This window comes from Artibeus jamaicensis, unplaced genomic scaffold (assembly GCF_021234435.1).
Source record: "Artibeus jamaicensis isolate MK-2021 breed Jamaican fruit bat unplaced genomic scaffold, CSHL_Jam_final scaffold_1964, whole genome shotgun sequence".
Lineage (NCBI taxonomy): Eukaryota > Metazoa > Chordata > Mammalia > Chiroptera > Phyllostomidae > Artibeus > Artibeus jamaicensis.
The window spans coordinates 32,352,281-32,365,844 of NW_026522030.1; the positions used below are offsets into that span (position 1 = coordinate 32,352,281).

General features: G+C 43.3%; 1 protein-coding gene across 3 annotated transcripts in view; it reads right to left on the reverse strand.

The window, feature by feature from the left end:
• Window positions 1-13,564, reverse strand: part of PCSK5 (proprotein convertase subtilisin/kexin type 5) — a 419,085-nt gene that overhangs the window by 2,828 nt on the left and 402,693 nt on the right. For all 3 annotated transcript variants that reach the window (XM_053656428.1, XM_053656427.1, XM_053656429.1), the window contains 2 exons: window positions 4,279-4,379; window positions 2,408-2,594 (listed from right to left, as the gene is read on the reverse strand). In XM_053656428.1, the coding sequence (XP_053512403.1) occupies window positions 2,408-2,594; window positions 4,279-4,379 (288 nt within the window). The remainder of the gene's footprint in view (window positions 1-2,407; window positions 2,595-4,278; window positions 4,380-13,564) is intronic.

Consider the following 13,564-nt stretch of genomic DNA (forward strand, 5'->3'; position numbering starts at 1 on the left):
CATTTCTGGTTTCATTTAAAGCCATCAATGTAATTAGGGTTATTATTCTTAGCTGACACAGCATGTGTGTTAGGCAATCAGACCCTGAAGGTGGATGTATATGAGGAGCTGGGAAAATCAGCTGTTTGTGGGGGTGGGGAAGCTGAAAGAAGTAAATCATTAATTTTCAGGAAGATGCTATTTAGAATTTAGTTGAAAAAGCTAATTGGAAAAATAAAGTAGAAATGGCTGGTAGCAGTTATGAATTGGGGATCTACTTTATAAATGTATATGTTTCCATAAATATGATGTGTGTTTTTGTCCATGATACAGGACAAAATACAGGCTATGATACATCTGAACCGCAAGGAAATGATCTACTTCTGGACTAGAGAATTTATTTTAGGAATTTATTTTTAGACATGGCTTGCCTCCTCACACAACCACATCAAAATTACATGTAAAATATACAACAACCATCACTCAGAACTTTCAGAAATCAAGTTGAATGGAAGTCGGACAACTATAGGATTAAAGAAATCACATCCATCCAGACTGGTAAGTAGGGCACAGATGCAGAACAGGCTGGTCCCACATCCACGTGTGGTGGATAAAAATCTGGAGGAATATCTTGGGAGTGAGGAGTCCCAGCCCCACACCAGGTCCCCCAGCCCAGGGTCCCAGTGCCAGGCAGATAAGTCCCCTCAACTTCTGGCTGCAAAAACCAGTGGGGGTTGTGTTGGTGCAAGAAAATTCTAGAGTCATAAGCAGTTCCTCTTAAAGAAGCCACACACAAACTTAAACTCACTCCCTCTTATTTCCAGCACCAGGGTAGCAGCTTAAAAGCCACCAGGGGCATACAGGGAGGAACTGAAGTGTCTGACATCAAGGTGAGCAGAGGCCATTGTCCCTTTTCTAGACCCTCCCCCCACAGAGCCAGAAGGCTGGTGCCACATCTGAGACCCCATCAACCCAGCTAACCCTGTTTGCCCTACCCTGGAGATCCCCAGAGAGTCTGACCCACCCAGTTTATGGGCTCACCCAAGCTGCTTTTTTCATACGAAAGGCTGGTCTTCGCTTCACAAGTGGTGAACCAAGTGGTTTCACAAAGTGGTGGTGGCTTCACAACTTCTTAAATCCTCTCAAACAAGCAACAGACAGACTCAGTGAGCCCCTGGCCCTCATACCTCTTGCTAAGTGGCCCCAGGCATGGTACCGGAAGTAGCCACCCTAGATTCACAGCTTGGCTTGCCTGGGAATCTCCAAGCCCAACACAAGTAGCAGCCATCTCAGACTGCTTATAGCTTAGGCAGGGCGGCCCCGGGTGAAACACGCGTAGGGGCTGACCTTGGCCTGACCATACAGTGGACAGCTACAGACCATGTCAGAGCACCACTCCCCTGCACAGCTGATCCTCCACAGAGGGTCAGAGGGAGAATCATGGACACGGAGAGCATTTTGATGGTTGCCAGATGTGAGGGGGTTGTACGGGAGTAGGTGAAGAGGTGAGGGACTAAGAAATACAAACAGGTAGTTAGAGAGTAGCCGTAGGGATGTTAAGAACAGTGTAGGAAATGGAGCAGCCAAAGAACCTACTACATGCATGATCCATGAACAATGGTGTGGGGATTGCATGAGGGAGTGGGGGGTGCTGGGTGGGGTGAGGGCAAAGGGGGAAAATTGGGACAACTATAATAGCACAATCAATAAAATATGATAAAAAACAAAAAAATGATTTTTTAAGAAAAAATGATTCCATTTGGAAATCATTGTAAGTTTGTGGTCAATGAGGACCAAATACCCATATGGATAAAGTTAGGGGTGGAAGACATTTAGGGGGCTGGGAATTGGTTAAAAATGTTTGTTTCTTCTTAACCTTCACTGAAATCTCATTTCTAACATGCTTTAAGTCTGTAATGGGAAGGCTAGATTCAGGTTGATTTTTGTAGCATGATTCTTCAAGATAATATTGGCATCAGCTTCCTTAATAGTTGATTCTTTTCCTCTTTTCTCAGAAGTGAAAAATAAAAAGAAAAGATTCAAATAAAAGACATTTGTACAGATAAAACTCTAGGCCTACTTGAGCTTTAATGTTGAAGGTAGCACAGTAGTGGAAAAAATGCAGGCTGTGCAGACCTACGGACCCACGTTCTAATTCCAGATGAGCCTCTTAACATTGGTGTGGATGGGCATGTTCATCAAACCTTTTGAGCCTCAGTCTCCTCATCTGTAAAATGGGATTAATATCTTCTTATATGAGATGATGAACAGCAAGTTTTAAGTACAGTGGGCAGGCACATAGCAGGCATTCTATAAAAGGGTAGTTATACTGATTCTCTAGAACTTTCTATTCTTTTCTCCCTCCAGCTTCCAACAGCATCCTGAGGACACGTCCTACCTCTGCAGGCTGCTCGTCCTCCTCCCTCACCTGTGGTATCCTGGCAGTCACAGCACTCTTGGGCATTGCTGGGATCATTGGTGCCACAACAGTGCAGGCAGCGACTGTCGTCCATGAGCAGCAGCAGGTTGGCAGGGCACACAGTACAGTTCTTGGCACCAGGTCCTTTGCATTCTACGCAGCTCTCGTGGCATTTCTCACAGTTAAATTTCTCCCCCTGTGAAGAACAATCAGGAAATTCTTTTTGAGGGAGGAGGGACTTTCAAGACCCTGGAGATCCCACATGGGAGTTGTAGCTTATCTCTGTGAGGAAGGGAGGCGCATGGGGGACGAGAGAAAGGTGGTCAGTTCTGGATGAAGGACAGAACTAACTCTCAGCACTTGGATGGATCCATTGCTGGGCCTTTCCCTCTGAGACCCACGGGTAACATAGTGGTAGAACAGGCCTCAAGAACAGCTCAGGTTACAAATTGATAGCTCATGCTGTTCCTGGTCAAGGACAAGTTTTGTCTGGCCCACTTTATATTGACCTTCACAGATTAAAATTATTTTCATTCATTGCCCACAGTTCAAAGTTGGGGTGTTCCACAGGTAAATTCATCATTCCCACAAGGCAATGCCACTCTTGTATCTGATGCTCTCCTACTTGATATAACCAGAGGTGTCCAACCTTTTGGTGTCTCTGGGCCACACATTCAATACACAAACACTAATAAAAACTGATGAACAGAAAAAGGTTTTAAGTAAATTTACAAGTTTGTGTTGGGCTGCATTCGTAGCCATCCTGGGCTGTGGGTTGGACACGCCTGCCACTTGCTCTGATGTCACCACCACCTAGGTGACACATCACATCCCACCGTTCATCAGTCTTGCACTGGGGGTTTCTTTGACCAAGCACCTTTGACACATTACCTGCGTGGCCTCTGTCCTAGAATAATCTAAGCTGTGATTGTTTAACTAAAGCAGTTCAATCTCAGCAGGAAGAGGATTGAGAGATGAGGAGAAAGTGGCCTCCCTCCTGCCAAGTTGCTCCTTCACTGGTGCTGGAAACGTAGATGAGGAAAGACAGCTCTCATTTCACTGCCTCACTTTGGAAAGATGGTACAACAGAAAACGAAGGAAAGGACATTGTCTTTCTTGAGCACCTTGGCCTGTTTTGGGCGCTGACAAAGTATTTTCTCAGCTATTAATATCTCATCAAATCCTGGATTAGGAGTCGGAATTCCTGGGTGCAGTCCCAACTTTGTTTTAACACTTACTACTCCTGTGGTATTTACCAACTATTTAATGTCTCTGAGCCTCAGTTTCACCAAAGTGTAATGGGGACTAATGTCAGAATGTAAGGAGAGCTCATACGTGAACATGTTGGGTCGTGTTCATTTCACCATGAGACATTTACTAAATTTCTAGAGCTTGGAAACACAATCAAGAAGTTAGTGGCTTCAGAAATCCATGGTTTCTGGGCAAGCAAATAAAAATATATCTTAATACACTGTGGAGAGGTAGAGGAGATAAAAAATAACATCAACTATGTAGTTCTAACATTATTCAGATATTTCACAATGGGTAAGAAAGAAAATATCTCTAATTTCTGACATAATATTCCTATGTAGACCTGAAACGTCTATGGTCACGAGGAATGAATGTAGAGTTAATTCCGAGGCCCTCATTACTTAATTTCCCCATTGTTGATTTCACATCTTCTTGGTTCCTTTGATTAAATTAAAACCACAGGTAAATAGCACCTTTAACCTCTGATGCAACAGTAGATTTTAAAATATCACAGCTGCACTACAGAGGGTATTTTAGGCCTTTTTTTTGCTTTGCCTAGAGTGACATGTGGGAAGTAGCTCACTGCCCCCGTGGAAGGACAGAGGCACAGCACGCGCAGCACCCAGTACCTCTCCCACTCTGTGTTGCCCCACAAGACAGTCCGAGACGCAGATCCCTCCCACTAGGTGGTAACTCCACACACAGGATGAGCACTCCAATGGTTCTTCTCCTGAAAGAAAGGGAAAAAAAAAAGATTCTAAGTCACGTGACTGACCTTACATTTCTGCCTTTGTCTTGGTTCCAGAACACTTGGGAATAAGGAATATGTCAAGTGAATTGAAGTAGAAGGGTGAATTGATCGAGGATATGAAAAAAGTCTACAAGACACCAAGTGAACACCTAGAAATTATTCACTCAGTTCAATCGATGTAAACTTTCCATTTGGGAATTGAGGATTTGGAGACGACAGATCTTTTATTAAAGCAAGGGGATTTTCAGGGAACGAGAAATCATGCAGAGCATTTATAAAACCTTCAATTGTCATTCTGCTTATTTTCAGCCTGTATAGAGGACAAGGATGAATACCAGCTGATTTGGGGGGTCCTAAAACTCAGTAACTCATGATTAGGCAGCTCCTAATTGAGGAACAACACCAGACCTGAAACTTAAAATGCTAGGGCTAAGAGAATTTGAAAACTATATTTTAGAAAAGGTTTTATTTGTTTATTTTTAGAGAGGGGGTAATGGAAGGTGAGAGAGAGGGAGAGAAACATTAATACGGGAGAGAAGCCACACCAGTCAGGGCTAGGGCTAAAAGAATTTAACAGATCACTTTGTCCAATGGTTCTTAATTATGGGAGTGGTAGTGATAGTTTCCTTTGAAATTCTCTTGAAAACAATAAGCTCTCTTCTCAGAAATTTGAAATCCTATTTGTTTATTTCTTAAAAATAAAACTAAGGCTTAGGTATGTGAAATCACTCATTCAACGTTACATAGGTTAATGGTTGAGGCATGATCCCAATTCAGGTCTGTTGACTCACACTCCAGTGCTCTTTCTGTCCTACTATCTGCTTTAGCACAGGAACCACCAAGTAGAAGAGGGCTGGAGCTATAGGCTCTCTTTCCTGTGGAGGTAATTCCCTTCTCCTCATTCAGAAATCCAGAGAATGGCTGACCCAAGCATTTCTTGCCATGCAGCTATCAAAGGATAACTTTTGGAAAGCATTCAGAGACAGGACTCCTGAGTTCCAGTTCATTCTCTTAGGAAGGCCCTGACATGTTTGCTGAGAACTTTAAAACAAGCATAGAGACACACAGGACGTGGAATGTGCCTGGTACTGTGACTTGGAACTTGCATAGGTCTTCCAATCAGAAGCATATTATTGTAAACAGTGCTTAGTTAAACTTGAGCGAGAACTGTGAATCCTGTCCTGCAAATTCACTATGGAGTTAAACATTTCATGTCTGATCTGCAAGCTCAATCATTTATAATGTTTCCATGGAAAATGAGTTTTCAGCTATAAACAACATCTTAGAGAATAAACCTTTATTACTCAGCTGCTTCTTTGCTCGGGGCTGCCTGTAGTGATATAAATTCAAAGCCATTCTATTTTTATTTTACTTTTAGCTTAGCTTCATACAGAATTTCCTACATGTCTGGAACATAATTATAGTCTCTGATGAAAGAATTAATCTTCCCCTTCTTCCTTCCTTTCTACCCTACATTTTTCTAAAATATAGCTTACATGTCTTACTCCAATTTTAAAATATAGAAGTGTGGAGTTTGTTTTGATTTTTGTTTTCTTTATGAGGAGAAATTGAGGGTAGGACAAATTAAAAATTAAAACAGGAAAAAATGTTAGGTTGCAAAATGTGTGCCTTAAGGTTGGTTATATTTTTCTGAAGACCAGCAGCATTTTGGCTGAGGCCTAGATCCTGGGCAATCCCGGAGGGTACTACCTGGCACCTTGGGTAACAAATCAGTAACTCCATTTACATCTCCTCCATTGATTTATTGCAAAACCTCCATACTTAGGGCACCCAGAGTCTTTTGCAAAAGGCAGTTTGTAAGTCTCCAGAATGTTTTCTATTGTTTTCAAGCTTAACATCCTACATTTATCATTGCTTCTAAGGATCTGCAGGAGCCTTTGGGGCCCATAAAGACAGCTCTGGTATTTCCTTAAAATTCAGAGCAGCTCACCATCTGCTCTTTCTTGGACTGACCCCATAGGATGAATTCACCAATGAATTGATTGAGCAACCTCCTGGGGGCCGTTCATGGCATTATTCACACAGAGAGGAGATTTGGGAGGGTTTGGCTTCTCAACCTGGATTTTTATTTCAAATAATTTTGTAAGGAAGATAGATAAAAAGTTAAATGTGTAAAGGCAAGAAATGAGCTAATTATGGAAGAACCAGTTGTATACAAACATACATATGTACATACATACACACATACATACATATGAAGCCTTGGTGTGCTGTCCCCTGGTCCCCCTTCTCTGCAGCTGAATGTTTTTACACTTTTTTATACCCTAATATTATTAGAAATTCAAATGTGAATAAAATATAATCTAGTTGACAAGATACTTATATAGGTTGCAAAATTTTTCTCTTTCCTGATAATGGTTTAAGAAGAAAGGAATTCATACTTTTTTAAATCAGCACATAGCTCAGGAGAAAACATGTCCCCAAATTTTGTACACTCAAAGTCCATAGTTTACATTAGGGTTCACTCTTGGTGCTGTACATTCTATGACTTTGGACAGATGTATAGTGACATGTGTCCATCGTTACAGTATCAGGCAGTGTTTTCACGGCCTTAAAAATCTTCTGTGCTCAGCCTATTCATCCTCTTCATCCCCTGTCCCTGGCAACCACCGATCCTTTTACTGTCCCCATAGTTTTGCCTTTTCCAGAATGTCATGTAGTTGGAATCATATGTAGCCTTTTCAGATTGGCTTCTTTCACTTAGTAGGAGGCATTCCAGTTTTCTCCATACGCTTTTATGGTTTGATAGTTTGTATCTCTTTAGTACTGAATAGTATAGTCTGGTTGTACTGATGAACTTTTGGGACTAGAAAACCATCATCCTTAATCTACCCAGGAAAATCTCAAACCCAATTACAGAAATTTATACTTTTTAAAAACACCATATGTACAACATCACTAATAATTACTGTAATCCCCACAAAAGTCTTAGAAAGCTGGTATTCTGTTTTGATTGAATGACCTTAATGACGGTTGACTGATCTTGATTAGGAACCAGTTTTCCTCCTCTTCTCCCCACTAGCCTACTGCTCTGTACTAGGGGTTGGGATTACGGTTTTCAGATTTATCAGATGAAAATACAGTATTTTATCCGGCAATTCTAGTTAGGAAAAAAGCCCCACACGTTCAGCAATGGTGGTACCAAGGAGACCTTCAACTTTTCAAAAGCCTAACGGAAAGCCAGTATTTACCATGAGGTGGCCAATGACAATGTCAACTTCCTACCACCCACTGCAGCCCCAGTTCACTGTAATCTCTCATTTGTTATCTTATTCTGATTCAAAGTCTTGAGCAGCAACTATATATGACTCTGGAATGAAAAAAAAAAACCCCACAAATTCATAATTACTTCATGCAGTTTGGAAGGGGAATTATTTCAAAAGTTGGAGTTAATTGCAAGTGAGTGAAGAGTGTGAACCACTGTTTGTAGAGTTTTCTTGTAGTTGTCTGGCAGTGGTGGGGAGAGGCAAATGCTGGGTGTGAGACGGGACTCTGAGATACCTCTGGCGCTCCAACCAGAGCAACTATTCCTTGGTCAATTTGCATAAGAGGATTCAGGCCAAGATTTCATCTGAAAACGTTACTTGGAACCACTGTTCTAAATTAGAGATGTGGTATCCAATACATTAGCCAACAGTCACCTGTGGCTATTGAGCACTTGAAACGTGGCTAGCCCAACTTGAGTTGTGTTATAAATGTAAACTAAACATCAGATTTCAAATACTTACAAAAAGGCATGTAAAATATCTCAATTTTATGTTGTTTACATGTTCAAATGATACTATTCTGATGTTAAGAAAATATATGAATCCATTTTACCTGTTTTTTTTTAATGTGACTACTAAACATTTAAAAAACTATACATACGGCTTGCATTATATTTCTATTGGATACTGTTGAAACACCATGCCTTGAGATACATAAAAGAAATGCTAGGACTGGTTTGAATAGCACGTGCTCATTTCCAGGGTAGTATAGATTGTCCCCAAGTCTAGGCATTTTCTAGCTAAGAATAATTTTTTTAAAGATTTTATTTATTTTTAGAGAGAAGGGAAAGGAGGGAGAAAGGGAGAAAGAGATACATCCATGTGTGAGAGGCACACAGACCGGTTGCCTTTCCCACCACCCCAGCTGGGGACCTGGCCTGCAACCTAGGCACGTGCACCCACCACCAGGAACCAAAGGGGTGACTCTTTGGCTTCTAGGTTGGCACTGAATCCACTGAGCCACACCAGCCAGGACTAGGTAAGACTAATTTAATGTTTATATCACTGAAGGTCACTCTCTCCAGTTTTCTTCCCCCTTCTCAGTATGAAGACATGTCTTTAGATTATGGTTGCAACCAGCATAGAAAAGTAGAGGTTGTGCTTGGCTGCATTTTTCAGAGAAACGCAGGGGCACAGCGCAGGCCAAGGCGGCTCAGGGCAGAAGATCCAGACCAAATGTTCCACCGCTCCCAGGCAGCCCGAGGGACTGCAGGGTTCTGTGAGCCAGCAGGATCTTTTCCTCTTCCAGTCTGATCTTTGCTTGTAGCTTTTCCTGATCCTCTGTAGCTCCCAGGGCCCTTTCTCATTGCAATGATGGAGTTTACGGTCCCCCTGTTTTTATTACCTGTTGTGAAACTCCTCGTCTCTTTTTCTTTCTTTAATTCTTCTAGTTCTGTCTCCTCTGCCTGTTTACCTCGGTGTTTACCATTCTCCTCTTTGCTGTTCCAGCTGCTGAAGTTTCTGCCTCCCAGGTCGCTGCTTCCTGGCTGAGGCACCAGGCTCGGGTTTGGTGGAATCAAAAGAAGCCTCAAGGTTGCGTGCGGGCAGGTCACGCTGTGCCCAGTACGGCACTTCCCCCTGCGCAGGTGCTCCGGGCCTGCACGAAGCCTGCATCCAGGACGCATCCCTGGAAGGCCCAGGGTCCCACGAAACCTCGTTTCTGTCCTGACCTCTTCCGGTGGGGGTCCAACCCCAGAATGTCCCTGTTCCATGCTTCCCCATGTGTCACAAACACCTTTACTGGAGCCTTCTCACTGTGCTTCTCTGAGCCTCATTCCTACTGGAGGAACCGTTTTGAGGGCAGTCTGTCCAGGGAAATCCTGAGGGCCCCTCTCCCTGCGGCATCGTGGAAGGAGGAGCCTCAGTTGTGGTTGGTGCACACCAATTTTTTATTTTATTTTATCGATTATGTCATTACAATTGTTCTACCCCCCTTTCATTCCCCTCTACCCCCCGCCCCCACCATTCCTCCCCTTTAGTTTATGACCATGTGTCTCAAGTTCTTTAGATTCTATATTTCCCATACTATTCTTGCCCCCCCATCTATTTTCTACCTACCATCTATGCTACTTATTTTCTATACCTTCTCCCCCCTTCTCCTCCTCCCACTCCCCTGTTGCTAACCCTCCATGTGATCTTCATTTCTATGTTTCCACTCCTGATCTAGCTGTCCTTTTAGTTTGCTTTTGTTTTAGGTGTGGTTCTTAATAACTGTGAGTTTGCTGTCCTTTCACTGTTCATCTTTTTTATCTTCTTTTTCTTAGATAAGTCCCTTTAACATTTCATATAATAAGGGCTTGGTGATGATGAACTCCTTGAATTTGACCTTACCTGAGAAGCACTTTATCTGCCCTTCCATTCTAAATGAAAGTTTTGCTGGATAGAGCAATCTTGGTTGTAGGTCATTGGATTTCATGACTTGGAATACCTCTTTCCAGCCCCTTCTTGCCTGTAAGGTATCTTTTGAGAAATCTGCTGACAGTCTGATGGGAACTCCTTTGTAGGTGACTGTCCCCTTATTTCTTGCTGCTTCTAGGATTCTCTCCTTCATTTTAATCTTGGCTAATGTAATGATGATGTGCCTTGGTGTGTTTCTTCTTGGGTCCAACTTCTTTGGGACTCTCTGAGCTTCCTGGATTTCCTGAAAGTCTATTTCCTTTACCAGACTGGGGAAATTCTCCTTTATTATTTGTTCAAATAAGGTTTCCACTCATGGTTGTTCCTCTTCCCCTTCTAGTACCCCTATAATTCGGATGTTGGAGCATTTACAGATGCCCTGGAGGTTCCTCATAAGTCTCTCCTCATTTTTTTGAATTCTTGTTTCTTCATATTTTCCTGTTTGGCCCTTTTTTCTTCCTTCTGGTTCACTCCTTCGATTTGAGTCCCAGTTTCCTTTTCATCACTATTGTTTTCCTGTGCATTTCCCTTCATTTCAATTAGTTTAGCCTTCATATGTTCCTCTAATTTGTGACTAAAATCAACCAGTGCTGTGAGCATCCTGATCACCCATGCTTTGAACTGTGCATCTGAGTTTTGCTATTTCTTCAGCACTTAGATTTATGGGCTCTGGGGCTTTGAGATCTTCTTGGGCCATTTTTGGTCTGTTTGCGCTCATTAAGTATGAGGAGCGGAACCTTTGGTGTTCACCAGGGCGGGGCTGCCCTGGTCGCTGGGTTATGACGCTGTATGTGGGGGCGGGGTCAGAGCAGGGAAATGGCGGCCCCCTCTGCAACCTCTTGCCGCTGTAGCCTGCTCAGCCCCATGTCACTGCCCACTTCCCCACCGGTCTATCTACACACAACCATAGTCAACCCGCTGCCCTGTGCCCTCTCTGGGTCCACCGGTCGCTCTCTGGGTCACTCACTGGGTTTGCCCGTTGCAACTCCACGCCTGGGATCCGTGCGCCTGAGTCTGTCTGACCGAGTTCTCCTGTGCAATCCCGCTCCACCAGCTGCTGGCTTCGCCCCTCTTACTGGTCAGGCTGAAGAATTTGTTGTTATCAGACTTCCGAAAAGTTCAATTTTCTGTGTTCTGGCTGTGTTTTCTGTTGCTAAAATTTTATTGTCTCTAAACTTGGTTGCGTGAGAAAGCACGGCATCTCCACCTATGCCTCCATCTTGGCAGAAGTCCACACATCGATTTTGACCTTGGTGGTGCGCACCTTGAGGATGGGTTTGCCGTCAAGGCAGACGACTTGACCAGACTCTTGTTCTCCATCCCACCCTTGAAGCAGATGAAGGTCACAGTGCTGTTGGAAATCTGGAGGGTGGAGAACTCCTTGCTCATCAGCCTTTCCATAGTCTCCCAGTTAGACATGGACTTCCCTGCTTCTTCAGCTGCGGAAGGGCCACACGGATGGTCATCTTTGTGTTGGGCTCAAGGTGGAAGCCATACAGATTGCACAACTCCATGGTCTGAGATGAATCATGGACTAAGGTTGCCGCAGCCACAGCTGGGGCACTGGGCCAGTGTGGGCCTCTGCCTGAATCCCAGGCCATTGCCGCACCGGCTGAAGCCTGTGGCCGTCCCCTCAGGATCCCAGCAGGTACGAATGACCTCCTTGCCTGGTGCTGCCACCATCTGCCGAGGCGCCCCTGATGCAACCTGCCACCTCTTCCTGCGAGAGTGCTCCGTTCTAGAGCTACAAAGGTAAGACAATAATTTGTACCTTTGATGACTTCAGTCTACATCGAGGGACAAAGAATAAGTAAAGCATTACAAAATATGCTTTCTGGGCTTCAGGGACCTTGACTGCCATGTTCATAGTTGTATGGACATTGTCTGGGCCTTCATCAAGGGTAAATGTTTGTTGAATTAGTAAACAGATGAATGAACACAGAATACTGAAGGAACACGGAGTGAAGGTTGTTAGGGTAGGTTTTCTAGAGAAAATGTTGATGACAAAATGTATATAGAAAAAGAGCTAGAAATAGCCAACATAGTTTTGAAAAGGGTAACAGGAATGTACCCTACCAGCCATCAGTATTAACCTCGAAATTTTTAACAATTGAAATATTGTGGGAGGCAGGGACCTAAGAAACCTCCCAAACTGTAGAGACTTTTTATGAGTTTATTTGAGACAAACTGACAATTGGCAGGCAGCAAAATCTCAACGGACTGAGAAATGCTCTGGTGAATGGCTGTTTTGTAGCTTCTTTTATACATTAGAATCAAAGGGGGAGATGTAAGGACAGTTACATGGAATCCACTGGTGATAGTTAAGGGGGTAGGACAAAACAAAGTGGGGAAATCTCTGGGATTGGATAAAAAGAAAAAAATAGAGAAACACATACTTCATTTGCATTGGTGGGTATAGGATAGTTAATAATTCACATTTACAGCACATGAGGTGATATTTGTGGAATAAGATAACAATGAGTGATTTCTGTGGTCCCATGCTCTGTGAAAACCCTCTTTCAAAGTTATGTTATCTTAGATGCAAAAAGACAATAGACAGGCTCACTTAAAGTAGAGACTCACCTTTGTCAAAGAATGCAGGGCTAGGACATGACTACCAGTTAGGATTCTTTTTTAGTTAGAAATTCTTATGTCCAGACCGTCCTATGTGGTCACTTTCACTCTCTGAATTTGTAGAGCCCTCTATGCAGGCCTCCCCTGAACTTGTCAGGTTTAGGGTGTGGCCCCTTTTTTATCTACAGAGGCATTTCTTTCCTGAATGTTGAGAAGTTATCATGATGACATTTTTATGTCAAGCTATGGCAAAAAAAAAAAAAGAGAAGATAGGGATTTCAGAAAGATCACTCTGGCACTATGGTACAGGATGATGACCTGGCTCAAGACCAGAGCTGGGGTGTCATGCTGGCTGTTTCAGAAAGTCAGCTAGAGATCATGAGAACGGAGAATGAGGATAGTGAGAATGCAGAAGGATAGCTGAATAGAGAAATGCTTAGGAGAAAGAATGTTTAGGAGAGACAGCTAATAGACCTTGAAGTTCACCACTGTTGAAGGGTAGGTAGATTGGACAGGAGGGAAGGGGTAGATAACTTCCAAGGTTTTAAACCTGGGCAGTTGGTTAGAGAGTGGACGCATTATCAGAAAGAGTGAATATCAGAGGAAACCTAGATTGTGTTTGCTCTGGGACATGTTGACTTGAAGGGGCAGATAAATAGGTATCTGGAAACCAGGAATGGAGCTTGGGAGAGTTTGAGGCAGATACCTTAAGGAACTGTTGAAATAATGAGAATATATTAAATTTTGCTAGGCAGCAGAGTTCATGCTCAGCAGGTGGAGAAGGAAGACAGACCAGGTGTAAAACCTAGTCTGTTTGTCTCCTGGAGGAGACAGTACCTGTGCCTGGGTCTTGAAGGATGGGAGACTCTGAAGAGGCAGCAGTGTGGCAGCAGTGCAGCCCAGGTC